This window comes from Microtus oregoni, unplaced genomic scaffold, assembly GCF_018167655.1.
Source record: "Microtus oregoni isolate MIOR12 unplaced genomic scaffold, Mior012 000071F_ref0000514, whole genome shotgun sequence".
Classification (NCBI taxonomy): Eukaryota; Metazoa; Chordata; class Mammalia; order Rodentia; family Cricetidae; genus Microtus; species Microtus oregoni.
In genome coordinates this window covers 5813782-5835862 of record NW_024543978.1, presented here as the reverse complement: position 1 = coordinate 5835862, position 22081 = coordinate 5813782, and the positions used below count along the sequence as shown (strand labels likewise).

At 44.8% G+C, this 22081-nt stretch overlaps 1 protein-coding gene across 4 annotated transcripts; it reads left to right on the top strand.

Moving 5' to 3' along the window:
* The first annotated feature begins 869 nt into the window (after positions 1–869).
* Spo11 (SPO11 initiator of meiotic double stranded breaks) lies at positions 870–15724 on the top strand. 4 transcript variants are annotated; one of them, XM_041641897.1, is made up of 13 exons: positions 870–1000; positions 2923–3036; positions 4892–4980; positions 5362–5428; positions 5877–5985; positions 7021–7107; positions 8027–8063; positions 8361–8470; positions 10274–10373; positions 10743–10780; positions 11365–11441; positions 14659–14770; positions 15605–15724. In XM_041641897.1, the coding sequence occupies exons 1-13, from the start codon at positions 870–872 to the stop codon at positions 15722–15724; spliced, it is 1191 nt and encodes a 396-aa protein (XP_041497831.1). The 4 variants fall into 4 exon arrangements, with proteins under 4 accessions (XP_041497831.1, XP_041497834.1, XP_041497833.1 ...); XM_041641900.1 differs by lacking the exon at positions 2923–3036 and having other exon boundaries at positions 8373–8470; XM_041641899.1 differs by lacking the exon at positions 2923–3036.
* The last annotated feature ends 6357 nt before the right edge of the window (positions 15725–22081 follow it).

Here is a 22081-nt window from a genome sequence, read left to right as displayed (position 1 = left end):
CTAATCCTTAGAAAGGAAATCCCATTTCAGATAAACAATTTATTTTATATTTTAAAGGATCTCTTTCTTTTTAAAAATATATTTATTTCTTTATGTGTGTGTACCACATGTGTGTGGGAACCCACAGAGGCCAGAGGGCATGAGGTCCCATGGAATTGGAGTTATAGGCAGTTATGGGTCACCGGATGTGGGTTCTAAGGACTAAACCTAGACTTTCTGCAAGTGCATTATGGTTTTTGCTTGTTTGTTTCGCTTTGTTCTTCTTTGGGTTTTTCGAGACAGGGTTTCCCTGTAGCTTTGGAGCCTGTCCTAGAACTAGCTCTTGTAGACCAGGCTGGTCTCGAACTCACAGAGATTCACTTACCTCTGCCTCCCGAGTGCTGGGGTTAAAGACTGCACCACCACCACCCGGTGTCACTAAGGTTCTTAACTGCTAAGCTGTCTCTCCAGCCCCAGCAACAACTTTTTAAACAAAAGTGAATCCTAAACATTATTTGGACGATAGTAAAACCTTTAATCCCAGCACTCAGGAGACAGAGGCAGATGGAGAAGAGGTGGCGTAGAGGCGGGAATCCAGGCTTCGGGCAGGCAGGCAAGAGTGCCACGAATATTATCTCCCCTAAAGGGTTCACAAATGTTACTTCTCCTGAGTTATCAGGTCAAGGAACCTTGGCCCCGCTGGTCCCCGGCGCTCCTAGATCCGCACCAGATTCTTCACATCCTCCGGGAGGGTCCCTGGCGCCCCCGTACCAGGCGTAGGCGCCTGCGCACTCCGCTTAGCGGGCCGCCCCGGGGGTCGTGGTGCGCTGCGCACGCGCGGTCAGAGCGAGGGAAGGGTGGCCTCCGAGAGTACGGCCGTGTCCGCCATCATGGCGTTCGTGCCCACGGGGCCTGAGGCCTCGTTCTTCGACGCCCTGGATAGGCACCGGGCTTCCCTGCTGGCCGTAGTGAAGCAAGGCGCAGGGGAGGCTCCTGCCAGGGTGACCCGCGTGGTCTCTAGGTACAGCGGCTTGGCAGGCAAGGGCAGGCCGGGAAGGTGGCCCCGGGGAAGGAGAATGCCGGCCGCACCTGAGCGCCCTCCACAGAGCTCCCTGCCGTTAGCTCTCATCTCGCGTTCAAAGAAAACCCGGTGACCATGTCCATATGCACACCGGATGTTTTCTAGAATGTTCCAGCATCCTCTAGCCTAGTTCCCAGGGTTCTCAATATCCTTTCTAGTCAGGGAGGCTGAGATCTTATTTGGCTTTATGTTTTATCTTTGGGGATTTTGGATGAAGAATAAGAAGAGGGAGGAGAAAAATGCAAAAGCGTTTGCTCGCTACACTGTTGGGTTTCTCAGCTAGACCAAGGATATCAATACTTTAAGTGGTTTACAACCGTCCTGTCCTTTTCCTTGACCCGGAGGAAACAGATGAATGGGTTTTAAGGGATTTATTTAAAATCAGCGGCTCCTCCAGCACCCGAGGTGGCCCTGAGTGCAGAAAATGCGGTTGTATGGTTCACAGCTTTCCTGTCCTTTCTCTCGGCTGCCACCGCTTTGCATCTTAGACACATTACTTTTGTTTTAAGCCCAAATCAGCCACCCCAAACCTCACAAGCAAACAAATTTTACAGAAGTAATTAGTTTGTGGGAGAATTTAGGAGATTGTGGGAATCCTTATTGACAACAACGATGTGGATTAATCCCATTATACCTTAAGTTTGTTTCCAGTATTTTTCTCAAACTGTTCCAAGCTTTGAAAAAAAATAGCAAGTCATTAGTCTTTACTGTATTAGAACATACTAAATGTTTCAAAATCTATTTTCTGATCTATTTTTCTTTCCAGTGAAAACATTGAAGACTGTGGACATTAAAACTCAACATTTTGCCCATCTTCTATGTTTAACTTGGTTTCCCTTCCTAGACAATATGCCAGTGTTACTTAGAATGACATGTTTGAAGCTGATGATCTGTGAAATTAACAGCCAGCTGACAGAAAACTGGGTTTAGTCTTGATATTTTGTGGTAACGTGGCATGATTTAAGTGGCCAAGTCAACCATTTAGTACGGAACTCACAATTTATTCCTTTCCTGGTCGTGATTGAATTCTTTCCTCTTGAATCACTAAAATTTAAAAATGGTTAATTTTTACGGCATGAGATCAATTAGGGCAGTGTGCTACAAGCAGCTGTGTTCGTGTGCATGCGTGCATGTGTGCGTGCATGCATGTCAAGACTCATCTCACATCATCCTTAGTAAAACATTTAGCAGTGGTATGTCAGGCCAAGTCTGTGTAAGTTCAGTGACATCGAAGTAAGTTAATGTGAGCAAATAGAAATGTATTTGTAACTTATATTAGCTCATTGTTAATGCCGAAGTGTTATTGAAGACATGAATTTACAGGCAAGTCTAATGTCTCTGTAAGTACCACTATACGAGCAGGTGTTTGAATGCATGGTGATGTCAGAGACGTCAGAATTTAGTAAGAGAGGTGGTTATTAGCATGCGTTTCCTAGGCGTAAAAAAGAGCAAGCAGAAGGGAGGCCTAGTGGCCAACACCTGTAATACGAGCACTCAGGAGAAAAGGCAGGATTGTGGGTTTGAGGCCATTTTGGATTTCATGGTGAGTTCCAGGCTAGCCTTAGCTACCTTGTAAGACCTTGTCTCCAAAATCAAGACAAAACAACAAAAATCCAATGAAATAAGGAAGTTGTGCCAGGCAGTGGTGGCAGGTGGTGGAATACGCCTTTAATCTCAGCACTCGGGTAGCAGAGGCGGGCAGATCTCTGTGAGTTTGAGGCTGGTCCACAGAGCAAGTTCCAGGATAGCCAGGGCTGCACAGAGAAACCCTGTCTCAGGAGAGGAAAAAAAAGTTGTCTTTGTATTGATCTGGGAAATATTACATGCTATAAAATTAAATCACGATGTGTTTATTGTTTCAGTTCTGAGGTTCTTACATCTATAGAAAATATTATTCAAGACATAATCAAAAGTTTGGCAAGAAATGAAGTGCCTGCCTTCACAATAGACAGCAGATCGAGCTGGGAAAACATAATGTGGGCATTTTGCAATTTTATTTTTACATTTTAAAAAGATGTGTGTGCTTGCGTGTGTGTGTGTGTGTGTGTGTGTGTGTTTATGTACCTGAATGTGCATGTGCACGTGGTTGCCCATGGAATCCAGAAAAGGGTGTCAGATCCCCTGGAGCTGGAGTTACAGATACTGTGTGTGACCTGGTACGGGGACAGAGATCTGAACTCCAGTCCTCTGTAAGAGCAGTAAGCACTCCGAACTGCCCAGCCACTTTCCAGCCCCTGGAAGTTGTGTTTTATTATTTATTTATTTACTAACTTATTTGTTTGTTTGAGAGGAGGTCTCACTGTAATGCCCAGCTGGCTTGGAACTCATAATGTAGACTAGGCTAACATCAAATTCACAGACATCTGCCTCCCTAGCGCTGGTATTAAAGGTATGTGCCAGGCTGGGCAGTGACGGCATACACCTTTAATTCTGGCACTAGAGAGACAGAGGCAGGAGGATCTCTGTGAGCTTGAGGCCAGCCTGGTCTACAGAGCGAGTTCCAGGACAGCCAAGGCTGTTACACAAAGAAACCCTGTCTTGAAAAAAAAAAAGGTATGCCTGATCCTTGCAGTTTTATTTTAAAATGCATTATCTATGTTCTTATTTCAATTTATTTTAGAGTTATAGTCATATGTCATTCTTTTTATCCCCTTTGCCTGTCCCGTAAAAATTATCAGGTTTACCAAATCCACACCCCACAGAAGGGCTGTGTGAAAGATAAGGCCAAGACAAGGAGGCTAGCAACTAGAGCAGCTCCGAGGGAGGGGATGGTTCAAAGTCTGTTTGTCCTTGCTCAAAACAGCAAGTGTAGAGCCACGCTTCTAGCACTGGGGAAATACCCTGCTGTGGTTGTCTTCCACTCTGCCAAAGCAGCCATTGCTCAGACAGCTGGAGTCAGTGCTGACATGTGGACCACAGTGTGGGCATCCTGAACACGGCACAGAGATAAGGCTCCGTCCTTGCCACCTAGTGACAAGGTTTGGTCTTTCCTGGCTGTGTAGCCTTTTCTACCAAACCACAGCTGGTCCTCAGATTTTGTGAAAGTTGCAGAGGAAAGGGACTAGGGAAGATCCTTTTATAAGTATTATTTTAAGATCAATATAACTAGCATAAGCTGTATACTTGGGCATGTGTTGTGAAGGATGGATTTCATGTGGCGTCAAAGCAGCTGCCATGTGGGGTGTTCTCCTGGTGCCTTCTGCCACCTTTAGGAGAGCCTGGGAGGTTCAGTTTAATAAACTGATATCAGTCATTCACACAATGTCACTTTGTGGGTAGTTGAAATAAAATATTTCAAAAATTATTATTAAATAGAACCAAATTATTAACTGAGAATGAATAATGGCAAAATGAGTAAAATATATAATAGTAAAATATGTGTAAGTATTCCATATATATTGTCTTCCCAAAAAAAAGAACTACGCACACATACTCCATACTGAAAGGTGTTTGGTTGAAACCTTAGCTAGTCTCCTGCCTGTAGCAGTTTGAGCCTTTGGGCGTTCCTAAGCTCCAGTGCCCACACAGAGAACTGTGGGAGATGACTGAGTGGCTGACGTGCTTGCTGTGGAGCGGGAACGGCTGTGTTAGGGTACCCAGCACCTTCATAAAAGCAAACTCTGGCTTATGCCTGCAACCCCAGAGACAGGTGGTTCCCTGGGGCTCACAGACACCTCCCCCCAGGTGGTATCCACCTGCAGAACAATTTTCTCAAGGTCAAAACCTCTAGCCTCTGTCTATGCGTATGTGATATGCAGAAGGTCACACCGAGTGTGTGTCCAGGAATTAAGTCTTTCTCATTTTGTTCCTTTGTTTTGAACAAAACAACAGGTTTGAAGATTCTGTAGGCCTTCAGATGATACCTCAGTGTATCACCAGAAAAATCAAAAGCGATTCACCAAAATCAGTTAAAAAGTTTGGTAAGTTACTCTTTCATGGTGTTGAGTGATTAACAATAAGTTAGCTATTTCTAGAGTTTAGCTGTTCCTAAATGGATGTCTTCACATATTCTTTAGTAGGTAACTTGTCCTTAAAATAAACTCCTAGAACTTTTCACTGTCAGTAACATTGGGAGCACACGGCCACTCCAAGTAAGCATGTTCTAGGTTCATGTTCAGGAAAAGTTGCTACCCAAAGAGCCCTTGATTTTCCAACTATTCTTTACCTAATGCTTCTCTTTTGGAAAGATAATTTTTAAATCATTATAGACAAGCAATGGGGGCAATTAAAATCTTTGACAACAGTGTCTTTCAAATTAGTGAGAGAGAGAAGTAAATTGTTTCTTATGTCTTATTTTCCAGCTCTAATTCTGAAAATATTGTCCATGATTTACAAATTAGTACAGAGCAACACTTATGCAACCAAGAGGTAAATATATTGTTCCGGCAAATTCATCTTCAAAAAATGCAGTGTGAGATTTGGTTAAATTAACTGTTTTAGTTTTAAATTTGATGTGTATGGGTGTTTTGCCTGCATGTGTGTCTATGTGCCACTCGCCTGGTATCTGAAGAAGCCAGAAGATGGTCTCAGTTCGCCTGGAGCTGGAGCTACAGATATTTGTTAGCAGCCGTGTAGTACTGGGAATTGAACCCAGGTCCTCTGGAAGATCAGCCGTTGGCTCTTATCTGCTGAGCCATCCCTCTAGCCCCCATTAGCTTTTAAAATATGCTTTGGATAGTCATGAATCCTGGAGCTCAGGTAGTAAGCAGCTCTCCTGGTATGCTGGTATGCAGTAAATGTCCTCCACATAGTACTCTGCGCGTGACAGGTCAAGAACATGGTGCTTATTCACAGTATCGACCTTACATTTTCATAGAGACATATACTACACTGACAGCCAGCTCTTTGGGAACCAAGCTGCAGTGGACAACATTATAGATGACATTTCCTGTATGCTGAAAGTGCCCCGGAGGAGCCTGCATGTGGTAAGCCATTCTCGGAACAAAATACTGCCACAAAACAAAATGACAGCTGCCCTTAGTGCTAGAGCTGAGGCAGAGGGCGGCAGGTCAGCGAGATCTTGTCTGGGAGGAGAGTGTACTCTGGCCCTTTTTATGTCATTTGATCGTACATTTTCTCAACATAAGCTCAGTCTGTTTCCAATGTGTTCCTTTGGTCAAATGAACCTAAACAGGGACCTTCTCAGATATTTTTATTTTCTAAGTACACTTACATGCTTTCTCCTCCATCTCTACCTAGATTCTGGTCTAAGATAAAATACAAATATCTTAAGAGGTGAGCATGACATATTTGGTTTCTAGCCATAAATAAAGGACATTGAGCCTATAATTCATGTTCCTAGAGAAGCTAAATAAGGTGAATCCAAAGACAAACACATAGGCATCCTCAGGAATATTAACCTTCATCAGGCGATGAAAGGAGACAGAGACAGAGACCCACACGGGAGCACCGGACAGAAATCTCAAGGTCCAAATCAGGAGCAGAAGGAGACGGAGCACGAGCAAGGAACTCAGGACCACGAGGGGTGCACCCACACACTAAGACAATGGGGATGATCTATTGGGATCTCACCAAGGCCAGCTGGCCTAGGTCTGAAAAAGCATGGGATAAATCCGGACTAGCTGAACATAGCGGACAATGAGGAATACTGAGAATTCAAGAACAATTGCAGTGGGTCTTTGATCCTACTGCACGTACAGGCTTTGTGGGAGCCTAGGCAGTTTGAATGCTCACCTTACGAGACCTGGATAGAGGTGGGCAGTCCTTGGGCTTCCCACAGGTCAGGGAACCCTGATTGCTCTTCGAGCAGATGGGGGGGGGGGACTTGATCGGGGGAGGGGGAGGGAAATGGGAAGCGGTTGTGGGGACGAGGCAGAAATCCTTAATAAATAAATAAATTAAAAAAAAATAAAAATAAAAAAAAAAGAGGTGAGCATGAAGAGGCTTGTAACAACAAGTATATTAATGAGAATAATTTCAAAGCTGTTATTTTTTTCCAGTTATCTACATCCAAGGGATTGATTGCTGGCAACTTGAGATACATGGAGGAAGACGGTACCCGAGTGCAGTGCACCTGCAGTGCCACGGTGAGCATCCTTCCATCCACCTGCTCAGTGCCACACAACCCCTTTCATTTTGAACTGGATTTTATTCCTTGCTTCATTGTGTAATTTAGAGACAAAGTAAAAATTATTTATAATTGTTGAATATGAGTATGATGTGTGTGTGTGTGTGTGTGTGTGTGTGTGTGTGTGTGCTCACAGGTGTATATATGTGTGCCACAGCACAAGTGTGGAGGTCAGAGGACCACTTTCAAAAATCGCTCCTCCTTCCACTATGGGTTCCTGGGATCAAACTCTTGTCATCAGGTCTGTGTGGCAAGATCACTGATCCATCTTGTTGGCCCAGAGGTTTTAAAATAAAACTGATGGGTGAACATGTGTGTGCTTTATGGGGTTCTATACCAAGCACACTATTTTCAAATATGCTAATTGTCATATTGAAATAAACAGACACATATTATCTTTTACAATGTGTTGATGTGTTACATGACTTGTGTCATGGTCTTTTTGGCATGGTTATTTACATAATCTGTGGATTTGAAATGAACACATTTTATCCCAAACCCCTTGCTGATGTGGGTGGTCTGATGCTCCCATCTGGACAGGGCGCAGCCATGCTGTGAGGCCCTGCATCAAGACACTTTCCTTCATTCTGTCTGCTCCACAACCTTCCCTGCTAGGGAAGCTAAGTAGATGTGTGTCTGCTTTCCTAGGGACCTGTCTGTTCTTCGCTGAGGGACAGTCTCTAGGCTACCCACTGAGGGACAGTCTCTAGACTACCCACTGAGAATCAGTCTCTAGACTACCCACTGAGAGTCAGTCCCTAGACTACCCATCAATGAAAACTGAATGCATTTGATTGTGGTGATGGATTATTAAGTGCAGTGACACTTTTTTATTTAATTTACAAACTGCTTGGTTTTGTTTTTTCTTTTTAACTTAGGCTACTGCTGTTCCATCTAACATCCAAGGGATCCGGAGTATCCTTCAGTGGTAAAACTGTTTAAACTGGAATGTTCCTTCAAAGAACTTTGCCTTCCTGTTGTGTAACAAGTTAGGCCGTAGAGACAAGTAGCCACAGTCAGCTTGCTAGGGCTCTCAGGAGCTCCCTGTGAAGCAGGTCCAGCACCTGTATACCTGAGTGAATACAGATATTGGGAGGTAAACTAAAAACTTTTCCCCGTAGCTGCTTTTGAGTTGAGATATACTCTGCTGTTACGTAGCGGGTGACTAAGCCTGGAGACTGTGACTGGAGTTTCTCAGCCTTAGCTCCACAGATCTGATCACAGATGCGAAGTTTCTGTTAATAGTAGAGAAGGATGCGACATTTCAACGGCTCCTGGACGACAACTTCTGCAGCAGAATGTCCCCATGCATCATGGTCACGGTAGGAATTCTGCCTCACTTCACCATTGTGGTGCCTGGAAAGAGAGTGCCAACATCTGCGCACCTGTCCCTGTCCAGTCTAATGCACCATCTAGTCTCACAGCGCAGAAGACATCCTTCAACCCAGCTCAAGTTCAGATGGGTCTCTATTCTTAAAAACAGTCGTTTCCCCAGACAGGCTTTGTTTTCTTGCTCCTCTGGGTCTCCCACACACATTCCTGCACAGTGTTGCTCCAGGGCTGGGGCAACTGACAGTGCTTGCTGCTCTTCACACGAGTTCGTATTCCAGGTGATTCACTGGCGCTTTCCCTTTTCACACACACATGCGCAGGAATAGTGAGGGACGTAGGTGGTGTTGTGACACCAGTGGGCCCACAGGATGCCTCAGACAAAGGCAGTATCTCAGCCAGCAAGAGCCAGCCCAGAAATGCAGCAGGCAGGGTAGCTGAAGCAACACGGGTGCTTCTCAAAGTTCTGCATCCTGGGGTCAAGACTAGAGTATTAGTTGATTCTATATCTACTAAGGGCAGACCACTTCCTGGTCACAAAGAAGCTATCTTCTCATTGAGAATACACGTGGAAGAAAGAGCAAAACCGAGACAGGAGAGAGCCTTTCTGGAGCCCCTCACATAAGGGTTCATATCCCATTCAGGGGAGTCCATCCTGCTGTTCTCTACCCCAAAGTCTCACCTCCACATCGAAGGGTAGGGTTTTGACATGAACTTATTGGTACTGACAGAAGTATTGGTCCATTGTGGGCAGTTAGCTTCCTGTGGCATGGCAATGTGGTGAGAAATCACAGGAACTGGCTTCAGGAGGGAAGAAAGATTGGGGTGCACACAAATGGGCGCTGCAGATAAAGCTCCCCTCTTCTGAGATCTCTCCACATCTGCCTTTATATAGCTGTAGAAAATTCACTCCTTGGAGAAGAAAGCTGTTTAGAGTTCTGTGATTTGTTAGAGGGACGGGAAATGCAGCCTTAGCATAGCCAGGAGAGAGTCTGAGGAGGAGGTGTCAGGCAGCACCTTGGAAGCCTGACTAGTCTTGTAACATTCTGACTTGGACCAAAAGGGCAGACTCACAGGAGGCTTTGCATCCTTGGGTTTATGTAGCAGCGTGCAGATCAGATGGCTTATCTCAGTGTGAGGATGGGGTGGGGACTGAAGGAAGGACACTTAAGGAGGACTAGGTGACTCCTGATTGTGGGGAACAAGTCTATGTGGCTCTGACCTGTGGCTTCTTGCTTTAACGTCACCACTAAAACCCAGAGGGCAGACACAAGCACTCAGCTCTTTGTGAGAGAAGTTCCAAGTGTGATTTTGGCATGGACTCTTGGGGTGATGGCAGAAAATCCTAGTGACATCTGCTTAGGTGGAAGAGCCAAGAGGCAATATAGAGGGTAAAGGACAATTTTAGTGTCTGGTCTGTCTTTCCTGGCATCGTCTGGGTCCCAGGAACTGAACTCAGGTCATCAGGCTTTCTCTGCTGAGCCATCTCATGGGCTCTCCCTGTGCCCTTTTAAATAACACTGTGGTGAGCACCTTTAAGTGTGTAGGGACTTTATTATTTCTGCTGCTGCTGAAATGTTTCCATGGAGTGGGGTCTTCAAACAGGTATACTGGATGTAGAGGTGTGAATACATATGGCTCTTCCTGTTGCACATTGTACATTTTCCTCACAGTCAGCACTAGACTCCTCCTCCTGGAAGTCAGAGTGGGGGTCTCACTAGTCAGTGTTGATAAAATGCAGGCAGAATGTACCCAGGTTCTCCACAGCCACAATGCCCAACTCTGTTTGCTTTCAGGGAAAGGGCATTCCAGATCTGAACACAAGGCTCCTGGTGAAGAAGCTGTGGGACACATTTCATCTTCCTGTTTTCACACTGGTAGATGCCGATCCCCATGGTAATCTCTCCTGGACTATTTGGTACAACTGTCATGACTAAATTATACCTGTGGTTATGTTTTTCTGCTCTTAGAACAATTCACAGCGTGTTGCATGGGCCAGGGGATAACTCAGTGCTGTGGTACTTGCATGATGTCCTAGGCTCAATCTCCAGCGTGGTAATCAGTAGAGAAATAAATCAAAGGGACTGTTAATATTGTCAAATTAAAGGCTATAATCATTTAAGGTAATGTTTAACATGAAACGGAGAACATAAGTTTTCATTGGTAATGTTCATAAAAATAAAGATTTTAGATGTTAGATAAAATTTGAGAGTGCAGATTCCATAGCTGCAGCCTGAGTCTAATTTTCAAGCTCACTCTCAACAGGCATCGAGATAATGTGCATCTACAAGTACGGGTCCATGGTGAGTACAGAAAAGAGTGTCTGCTCCTCTCCACCATCTCCTTTTCTGCACAGTGCGTTTTACACTCACTGGGGTTTACTTACAGCCCTAGCAAACCAAGGCTCTCCAGAATGTCCCAGGGGAAATGGTGAGCTCTTTGAGAGCCAATCTTTGCTTCAGTGGTGTGAGTCCTGCCCCTAGAATGCACAGCTACTCACAGGTAACCCAAGGATGAGCCTGTTCTGCTCCAAAAGAGCATCAGATAGACCATAAATGTCACATGCAGCTTCCAGTTTTGACTTTGCCACTGCGACTCCCACAATGACAGAAGGGAAAACATCAAGTCCACCTATGGTGACCAAATTTCACTCTTGAGAACCTGCAGAGCTACAAATCCTGGTTCCCTTCAAACTCGCTGAACCTGCATCTCCCAATGAGCTGGAAACCCAGCCAACTTCTTACAGAGGGGTGGCAGAGCAGGGAGGGAGGAAGTGAATGCAGGTGAGATTAATAAAGCAATGGCTCAGAGCACCTCACCCTGCTGCCAGAATAGAAAGCCAGGGCTCCACCCAGGTCACCTGACACAGCTCTGCTCTTTACCTCAGTCCATGTCCTTCGAAGCCCACAGTCTTACCGTCCCAGCTATCAGATGGCTTGGTCTCCTCCCTTCTGATATTAAAAGGTAAGGAGTCTCATTGCAGTGTGTTTGACATACCTGATGTCACTAGAAAAGCACTTGCTGTCTGTAGTTATAAAGTAAATTTCTTGAGGTTTCTGTTATTTACATAGTTAATGAAGGCCGGTCATGATGGCACGTCTTTAATTCCAGCACTTGGGGGATAGAAGCAGGCAGGTTTCTGTGGTTTCAAGACCAGCCTTGTCTACATAGAGAGTTCCAGGACAGCCATCACCATTATACATCAAGAGGCCCTGTCTCCAAAAACAAATAAACAAACAAAAAACCCAAAACTCAATGAATTATGCTGGGCAGTGGTGGCACACACTTTTAATTCCAGTATTTGGGAGGCAGAGGCAGGCAGATCTCTGTGAATTTGAAGCCAGCCTGGTGTTCAGAACTAGTTCCAGGACAGCCAGAGATACATAGAGAAACCCTGTCTCAAAAAACAAACAAAACAAACTCAATCAATTTAGTTAATTTTACTTTCAGCTAGCTACAATTATTTTTATAATTGTGGTTAAACCTTTGTACAAGTTTTTTTTTTTAAATATTTATTTATTTACTTGTTATGTATACAGTGTTCTGTCTGCCTGTATGCCTGCAGGCCAGAAGAGGGCACCAGACCTCATTACAGATGGTTGTGAGCCACCATGTGGTTGCCGGGAATTGAACTCAGGACCTTTGGAAGAGCAGGCAATGCTCTTAACCGCTGAGCCATCTCTCCAGCCCCAAGTTTTTTTTTTTTATTTAAAAGGATAATGCATGGAGATGCATGACAATATACTTGTAATCCTGAGCTCAGGGGACTGAGCCAGAGGCCAGCCTGAGCTCCAAGTGAGAATCTCCTTCACAAACACAGATAATATGTGTGAGGCCAGGGGTGCAATTAAGTTTCAGTCCTGATCTTGAACATTCTAATAACTTCACAGAGTGATCCCATCTTAATATCAGAGTTTGGGAACTTCCAGCACTTAAAGTTACTGGTCATTCGAGGCAGGGCAGTCCTAGGTGACCTGTGATTTTCTGCCCTCAACCATGACCTTTTCCCAAAAACCTCAAGATCCTTAACTGTTTCTTTGGTTTTTGCATACAACACAATGTAATCACTTCTTTTGCTTGTTACCAGTAAATACATTTCTCTCCTGTGGACCTCATGGTAACAGCTTCTGCTCCTGAGTTTCCACGGTCCCATGCCAGCATTCATTCAGGCCATTCCTCATAGCTGTTCTGCAGAGATTGTAGGTGACATGCAGATCAAAGGGTCCTCTGATAATTAAACTTTTCCCTGAATCTTAACATAGTCTCTGATGATTCCCAGAGACATGGTGGGTCAAAGTGTATGTGAGTTTGAGACTTCCCCTGCTTCAATAGGGTCCTCGTTGTGTTCTCTCTAGAGAGTGGGCCACCTGGTCCTCACTGTGGGGGAACATTGCTTTTCAAATACTTGTAAAAATATCTAATTATGTGTAGGTACTAGGTGATATGAATGTGTGAGTGCAGATACTCATAGAGGACTAAAGCCTTGGGACCCTGGAGCTGGAGTTTACAGGCAGTTGTGAGCTATTCAGCACGGATGCTGTAATCAAACTTGGCTTCTCCGCAAGAGCAGTATACACTCTTAACCACTGAGCCATCCTTCCCACCCCTCAAATACCCTCTTGCTATCTATTCTCCTTTCCCCGGGTGAAGAACTTGAGTGTGTGTGTGCGAGCTTTCCTGAGGCAGTGGGCTGTCTTGGGTGTAGATGCTGATTTCCCAAACATGGGGATCATGAAGCTATGAGCTGAGTAGGAAGGTAACCTTCTTCATGGAGGTTCAAATTCTTCCATAGAAGGAAGCAAAGTTTAAACTTGTCATGGCCATGATCTTTTGGCATGACCTCTTTGTACAAACACAGATTTGCACAACAAGCCTACTAGCACGAATTCTAATTGTTCTTAATAACAAAAACTCAGAGTCAGATGTTAGGGGGTGAAAGTTGAGAGATCAGAGAAGCAGTGTAGACAGCCACTAGAGAGACCTTTTACTTCTATTGAATCATCAGACTGAAGGGAGGATTCTGTCTATGAATCCTTAGACTGCATCTGTCTCTACAAACCCTCAGACTACGAAGAGCTCCTGTCTCCTCCCACCTTATATTCCTCTCTCCGCCCAGCCATATCTCTCCTGTCTACCTCCCTAGTGCTGGGATTAAAGGTGTGGGATCCCAAGTGTTGTGATCACCTTATTGTGAGCTCTGTTTCTCTTTTAGACAGATTCAGTTTAGTGTAACCAAGGTGGCCTTGAACTAACAGAGATCCCTCTGCCTCTCTCCTGAGTGCTGGGATTAAAGGTGTGTGCCACCACTCCCTGTCCTGTATGGCTGACTAGTGGCTTAGCTCTGCACTCTGATCTTCAGGCAAGCTTTATTTGTTAGATTACAATCAAAATATCACTACAGAACCTCGTGGCTTTTAAGGTAGAGGTCTTGGAGGAAATCCAGCCATGTCCTGTAAACCACTCAGGTGTCCTTAGAGCCACTCCAGAGAGATATGTGATCAAAGGAAAGAGACTGCAAGGAGCAGCACTGGATTCCCTGCAGTCAGCCAGCCAGGAACTAATTATGGGGCCACTGAGGACAGCTGAAATTAGTGTTTACCTGGGAACCTCGGACTTGACTTCAAGAGCACATTACACCATAAACCCAGATCTCTCTACTGTTTTCAAACTTCAAACTAGATAAAGTGTGCATCCCGAGTAAGAAAATAATAGATACACATCCTCAATACTGACTTAGTAGGCAGCCACTTCCTGATTTCTCAGTGTCAGCCACTGGCCACTTCTGCTGGAGCTCACAGCTGCAGGACAAGCTGCGGCCTGTTCACACTAGCTCTGCTCCGTGGACCTCCACCAGTGCTTCAACAGCCAGTGTCTGTCTATCTGTTACCATTTCAGAGGTGAGGAGGGAGAGGAAGGATAGAATCTGTTTCTATGACAACACAAACTTCTATTTTGAACTTGGAAAACTCCCTGGCCTAATCACAGAGCCCCAGCTGCTGGGATTGGGGAGGCTGGCCTGAGACTCCCAGAGCTCCACCTGCCTCTGCCTCCCGAGAGCTGCGATTAAAGGGGTGTGCCACCACCGCCCAACTTCACTTGTTTTTCTCAGTTTGTTGCCATGACATAAATACAGGCATTATTATAGACACATTCTGGCCACTCCCGTCCGATTCTTTTCCAGGTTAAACATACCGAAGGATAGCTTGATTCCACTGACAAAGCATGACCACATGAAACTGGACAGTATCCTGAGGAGGCCTTACATCAGCTGTCAGCCCTTCTGGAGAAAAGAGGTAGATGGTGTGCTTCAGAAAAGGCAAACGCTGTGTGCTTTCTTTCTTTTGTTAGAGTGGTACTTTCAGCACATCTGTGAATTTCTGTTTCATCTTTATTACTGTTACTGATTTTTAACTAATGATTTCAGGTATTGTATAAGATGATGGGTTTTATTATTGCATTTCTTGCATATATATCATAGTACTTTGTTCATCTCCCCTGCCCCCACCCCTGCAGGTCATCCCTGCTGGCAGGTCCTGTTCCAAACCCAAACCCAACATGGCCCACCTTCTGCTTTCACACGTACATCCATGTTAAACCCAGAGTCCACACAGAAGAGAAGACGTGCAGCACTTCATCTTTTCCTTCTCTGTTCTCCCTCCCCTCCCTGGTTGGAGCCTCCCTCCCCCACATAGTACCTTTTCTACATTCATGTCCTACCTGCATATATCTAAGTCTAGATTCTCTACATGAAAGAAAACATACAATTTGTCCTTCTGAATCTAACTTACTTCCTTGAAATTCTACGTAACCAACAACTGATACCAATGCAGTTTGACAATTCACAGTTTGTTGAAACTGCATCACAAATAGTGCTAACAGAGGTCAGCAGGATGAAGACTTCTGTCTTTCCTCCATGGTTATATCACTTTATCAGTGATGGTATTGCAGTTATTGGGATAAAAGAAAGAAAGAAAGAACTCATAAAAGTTCCAGAACAAAAGCACCTAGTTGTGAGGCCTGACCTTACAGTCTTGGCCATTAGCCACTCACATGCTCTAGCAGTCCTGAAGACAGCCTAGCCTGTGGTTCCTGACAGACACTGGTAACACTGTGGTACCTTCTGGCAGATGGAGATGATGGCAGACTCTAAGATGAAAGCAGAGATCCAAGCCTTGACCTTCCTGTCGTCAGACTATCTTTCCAGAGTGTACTTACCCAACAAGCTGAGGTTTGGAGGATGGATATAAGATTGTAGCTGGGCGGTGTGTACTTTTCAGAGCTTTTCATCTTCTTGTTTGAACTGCAAACATTGGTTGAAGGAGTACCTTATCTTAATGCTTCAATGGTAAAAATAATTTTACATTAATATGGTTGTCAAAGCAAACTCCATAATGCTCTTTAGAATGTTTGATCTTCTGTAAAGACAAATTCTTATTCTATGTTCTAGAGTGATTATAAAATAATTTAATTTTAAAATTTTATTAGAAAAACTGTTACATATGAATATCTATAAAATATTTACTTCTGCTGGGCGATGGTGGCACATACCTTTAATCCCAGCCCTCGGGGGGCAAAGGCAGGTGGATCTCTGAGTTCAAAGTCAGCCTGGTCTACAGAGTGAGTTCCAGGACAGCCAGAACTACACAGAGAAACCCTGTCTCCAAAACAAAACAAAAAAAAATTACTTCCTGCAACTGCTGTAGATATGAAGTGTCTTACTAGCAACAAAAATAGCAATCAAAACTCAAGAGGTTGCAAAGAAATTACATGGTATTTTTCTCTTGTACTTTTGCTTCATGGTAATGGTAAAGGGACCTTGATGTACCTATGAAACTAGTAAAGTTTATTATACACAAGTATTGGAGTTGGTGTGTGTCCTGTGCCTTGCTCTACTCATTGTCAGTGTGCTTCTCCACCCACTGCCCTGGACCTGAACCTGCTTCCCAGCCACACATGTTGCCCACAGCAAGGTGTCTGGATTCCTCTTTGTTCTCTGGGTGCCAAGATTGCCTGCAGTGAGAGTTCTCTTACAGTAGGCTGTGCTTTCACTTCCTCTAGCTAGACCTTAACTTTGTCAGAAGTAACCTTTATGGTCTCAGTGCAATGCATCCTAAGGAAAGAGAAGCTTCAACTGTCTGCAAGCCTGCACACTTCCAGAAGGATGCAAACGTTGCTGAGTTTCTAAGGCTCAGCTGCAGCTGATACAATAGGACCAATTCTGCAAGTGTGTGTGTGTGTGTGTGTGTGTGTGTGTGTGTGTTGCCACTGTGTACACATGATCTCACTTTATTCTCCCAATGAAAACTCTGGTTTGCAGGTGAGAGCTCTGAATGTGTTACTTGTCCAAAGCCACAATAGCATTAGGACACAAGAATACCAACTACCCTGTTGGACAAATAACAGAATATGTAGGGGCTACAGAGAAATGGAGAAGGCAGCCCTTGTTCAGAGTTAAGAATTATAAGATAGCAGCAACAGAGAATTCAACTGAGCCAGGTCTCACATAACTACCGGTTACATAGCGATGATACCGGCCCTGCCCAGGAGCTGGTAGTAAAGATTAAACGAGGCGTATGACAATCAATACTTACCACACAAGAGGCATTTTGCTAGGGGCTTCCCAATGCTGATCATCTCATCCTGTAAAGCTCCTTTCCCACCACCCTACTTTACATATGAGGAAATGAAGGCATAGGGAAGTTTAATGACTGACTGTCCCATGTCCACAGACAAATAAGCCATGGAACCTAAACTTCACCTTGAGTCTAGAGACTTCTGGGGACATAGAATGTGCTTCCCAAGAGTCCTGCATGCATACTGCCAGGGCAAAGTCTAAGTCGTGTGTTAAATCAAAGCCCTGATATCATGCCTATGGCATTGAGATGGCCCCTGGACATACAGAATACTGAAAATTTTGTTTCAAGAACATTTTAATAAGATGTTGATTTGACTTCTTTGTGAGAGTTATCAAAAATTATTTAAAGCTCTTATAAATTACTAATGTTTTCCTTAAATTTATACACACAATACCAACATGCAATAAAGTCACTGAATTTTGGTAAGCTAAAAAGAAAATACAAGTAAAAAATATTTAACCCACAGAACATCTGGGTTAGGCTATATTGTCAAAAACGAGAGGGAGATACAAGACTACAGTAATCATGAAAATTTGGAAATAAACTTAAAAATAGCTTGCAGATCCATTTAGTTTGTCTAATTAAATTATCTAAAGTTTATGACTGGAAATTTTCTTAAAATAATTTCCTATTATTTTGGAAATGGAAGATCAGCCACACTGAAGTTGGCTATGCTACCCACCTTTATTAGATGCAGATGAGTAATTGGTGCTAAGTTTTGGGAACCATCTAGAATTCTAACTTACAAGATTTGCTTTCAGAACAGATTACTGCACAATAGCTCTTTCAAATGGCAGCTGGTAACAGACATGCCCTCAAGGTACCAGCATCTCCTGGACCCATGTGGAAGAACACAGGACTGGAATCTGTTTGTAGTTAGGGGGTGTAGGCACAAGTACCACAAAGTATGTTCTGAGACTCTTGGTTTTTCCTTAAGGGCTCATAATGACCCTCATTTTTTTTTTAAAAAAAAAAAGCTGCAACATCCCATTTTCTGGGAAATTGAATTGTCATTATTGGTGATGTTAAGTGATTTCAGAAGTCATGGTTGCATAGGGGTTGGGAACAAGTAGTGCACATGGTACAGAAATAGGGCAAATCCTCTAGCTGTGCCTCATAGCTTCCTCCAGGCCTCCTGGTTGACTGTCAGTGAGGCCAGTATCTATCAGGTGCTGCTGGAGAGAACAGACACTCTGAAAACCACACCACGTGTGTACAGCAACACTGATGTGGGGTGTCTGCAGAAGGCAGTGTGGACTAACCCTGACTTCTGCCACTAAACGGATTGTCAGAGATGGATAGCCGGTCTAAGCTCCCTAAGACAGACCAAGACTGCCCTCTGCTGGCCAAAGCTTGTTGGGCAAGGAAATCCTTCCACTCTTGAGTGGGAATTTCCTTAACATTATTTTCAAGTCACTTTTTAAAGAGCTAGATGAAAAAGTGTGAGACTCATAAACCGAAGGTGTGGGAAGCCAGGAGGCCCTCTGGTGAATTCTTCCGAGGCCTCATAAGCTAATCTGTTCTGGGCCCCCACTCCCAAGAGTCTCCAAGGCCTCGTGAGCTCATCTGTTCTGGGCCCCCACTCCCAAGTCTGTGCTTGGCCGCCAACTGCTTGCAAACCTTAAGCCAGCCTATGAAAACTTACCAATAAAAACGTCAAAATTAAGTATCAGTTAAGTTGAAAAATTAGCTGAAACTAAACTCATAAGCACATCCAGTCTCTTGGAAGTGCACTATAAACCACTCTGGCCTGGGTTTTCTCCTGAGACGTCTCCAATGTGGGTGATAGTCACAGCCAACATTTCAGATTTTTATGTGCGTTTTTTGACTTTGCTTGGTTTTGTTTTACTTTTCCTAGAAAGAGTTTCCCAGTGTATCCCTGGCTGTCCTAGAATTCACTCTGCAGACCAGGCTGGGATTGAACTCAGAGATCTGCTTGCTCTGCCTCCCTAGTGCAGGGATTAAAGGCATGTGTCATCACCATGCAGCTTTCTGTGACTTTTTACCCGTACTGAGTACACAGATGATTGATCTCCCTTTGGTGTTTAGGCTTGGGGAAGAGGTAATACTGCCTCTCGTGTGCAGCCAGGCTTTGAGGTTCCCTTCACTCACTGCCTCTGTGTGTGTGGTGGGGGGAATGCTCTGATCTCGTCTCTATCTCACAGCCACGATGGAGGAGGGCAATAATGATGACGAAGTCCACAGGAACACTGTGAAGATGGAGTGAGAGTGTTCACGTAAAGTGTGTGTCTGTATAATATAGTTTAGACACAGAATGTGAGCTGCTGGGTTTGGGAAAGCCATTGCTCTTGGTGTACTGATGGAGCGTGCAACACGGCCAGTCCGTTATATTCCCCTAAACAGCAGGGTTCTTGGCTGTATCTCAAATTATCTGGGGGAGATTAAATAAAATAATTTCTGAATTCCACCTGAGACCTACTAAACCAACACTTCTGTGAGTGGAATCCAGGCATGAAGGTTTTTGGTTTTTTTGTTTGTTTGTTTGTTTGTTTTAATGTTCCCAGGGATTCTAACAGCCTGGTTGTGCTCTTTGGTGGGGTCTTGGGTCCTAGTTTATGCTCCTTGGTGGGGTCTTGGGTCCTGGTTTGTGCTCCTTGCTGGGGTTTTGGGTCCTGGTTTATGCTCCTTGGTGGGGTCTTGGGTCCTGGTTGAGCTCCTCAGTGTGGTCTTGGGTCCAAGCACTGCAGCCACAAGGTGGTAGAGATATGGGTTCTCGACCCACCCTATAGCTGTTGGGCCTACAGTTTACAAAATCGCATGAATCTAAAGCTCTATGAGAAGGTCATGGAGCAAGCGGACCTAGGACACTCACAGCAGCCTCACAGTGCTAAACAGCTCCGTGGTGAGCAACAGGCTTTGGGGACGCTGGAATTAGAGCCTTCTTCAGAGTCAGCAACCTGTGAAACAGAGCGGAAGGGTCCAAGGTTAGGGAACGTTACGATTGAGGAAGAAAGAGGACCTCTCCACCTGATGTGATTTCCCAAGTTGCCTGAGAGATCATTAATAACTAATTGGAACTGGCTCCATAGACTGCAGAATTCCATGTCTTAGTGTTTCTATCGCTATGATAAACACCATGAGCAAAGCAACTTGAGGGAGGAAAGGGGTTACCTGGTATACACTTCCACATCACTGTTCATCATCAGAGGAAGTCAGGACAGGAACTCAACCAGAGCTAGAATCCGGAGGCAAGAGCTGATGTAGAGGCCACAGAGGAGTGCTGCTTACTGACTTGTTCATGGTTTTCTCAGCCTACTTTCTTATAGAATCTAAGACCACCAGCCCAGGGTGGAACCATTCTCCCAATGGGCTGGCCCTTCCCCCATCAGTCACTAATTAAAACAATGCCCTACAGGCTTGCATACAGCCTGATTGAGCTCATGGAGGCATTTTCTTCATTGAGGTTCCCTCCTCTCAGAGGACTTTAGCTGGTGTCCGGTTGACATAAACCACTCGGCACACCCCATAGACTATTGCACAGCACTGCAAGGCCTCGCCCTGAAGGAAGCTGTCTCTTTGGCCCTGTCATCCGCGCTCATAGAGAGTAAACTATGCTTAGTTAATGAATCCTCGAGAGCAGGAGACTGGAGAGACAGAGGCACCTGGATCACCTCTGCCGCGTACATCCTGTGTCTGGAGTGGTCCTGGGACAGTCCCTGGTGAAATACAAACTAGAGCAGCCCACGACTTTGTACTCAACAAGACTACAAACCAAAATCTAGCCACCCAGTTAAAATTCCATGTAGGCAAACTGAAACTTGCTATTTGACTTTTCGAGGGGAAAGAGTAAATCTATAATCACCCAAAGTCTCCTAGACAGGCCAGTTCCAACTGCGTTACACTGAAGTTCCTTAAAACATATACCTGGACGTCAGCTTTTACTCTGTTGTCCAGTGATCCTGTTCCTGCCTTACATTTTAATAACTGTTTTGGAGACAGAGCCTTACCATGTAGCTCTGACTAGCCTGGAACTAACAGAGGCCTGGCTCTGCGTCTGCTTCTAACTGAGTGCTAGGATTGAAGGCCAGCCAGTCATTTCCCAACAAGAAACATAATTTCGTAGCAACCAATCACATCTTGTTCTTCATTACTAACATCCAGCCTTTCTCTGTCTCTAAAACTACCTTTCCTTGTTTGGCTCGTTGAAATCCTCAATCTGGAGTCCAGCTAATTGTGTCGTCATTTTGTCTGACACATTTAATTAGCATTCTAAATGGAATGTTCCATAAAGCAAGTCTTTTGCTGGTGTTTCAGGCAGCTTAGTCCTGACCAGTTCCTGGGGGCTCAGAGCATTTGGTTTGTTCCCAGCATTCACTTGGTGGCTCAACTGTATCTCCAGTTTCAGGGGATCCTACACCCTCTTCTAGCCTCTGTACACATACATTCAGGCAAAACATCCATGCACAAAAAATAAATCTTAGACAGCTCAGGGAGTAGGCATCGTTCTCCTCATCGTTTCCCCCTTCGGGATGCCCCAGTGGGCAAGTAGGTAGATAGCCCTGGACATGAGTTGATAAACTCATTTATTTTATTTTATATTTTTTTATGTATATGGGTATTTTGGCTGCACATAGTTCTGTGTACCTGTCGTGTGGGCAGTGGCCACAGAGACCAGAAGAGGGCATTCTCCTGGAACTGTGTGCCGTCCAATGAATGCTGGGAATAAAACCTGAGTCTTCAGCAAGAGGCCACTGCTCTTGACTGCTGAGCCACCTCTGCAGTCCCACGATCATCAGAGACGTTTAAACAACAATAAATACACAAGTGAAAACAAATCCCTTTCTCGACTAGTCGCCTGGCAACTGCCAAGGCTGACTTCCCTCCCACCAGCCCACAAACTCCTGGCATAAGAACTTCCTCTTGACCTCAGAAGGGCTTGTGCGCGTGCGCACCCGCCTGGAGCCCCGAGGTGCGTGGTTCTCTGACCCTTTCCGGGCGGTCCCGGAA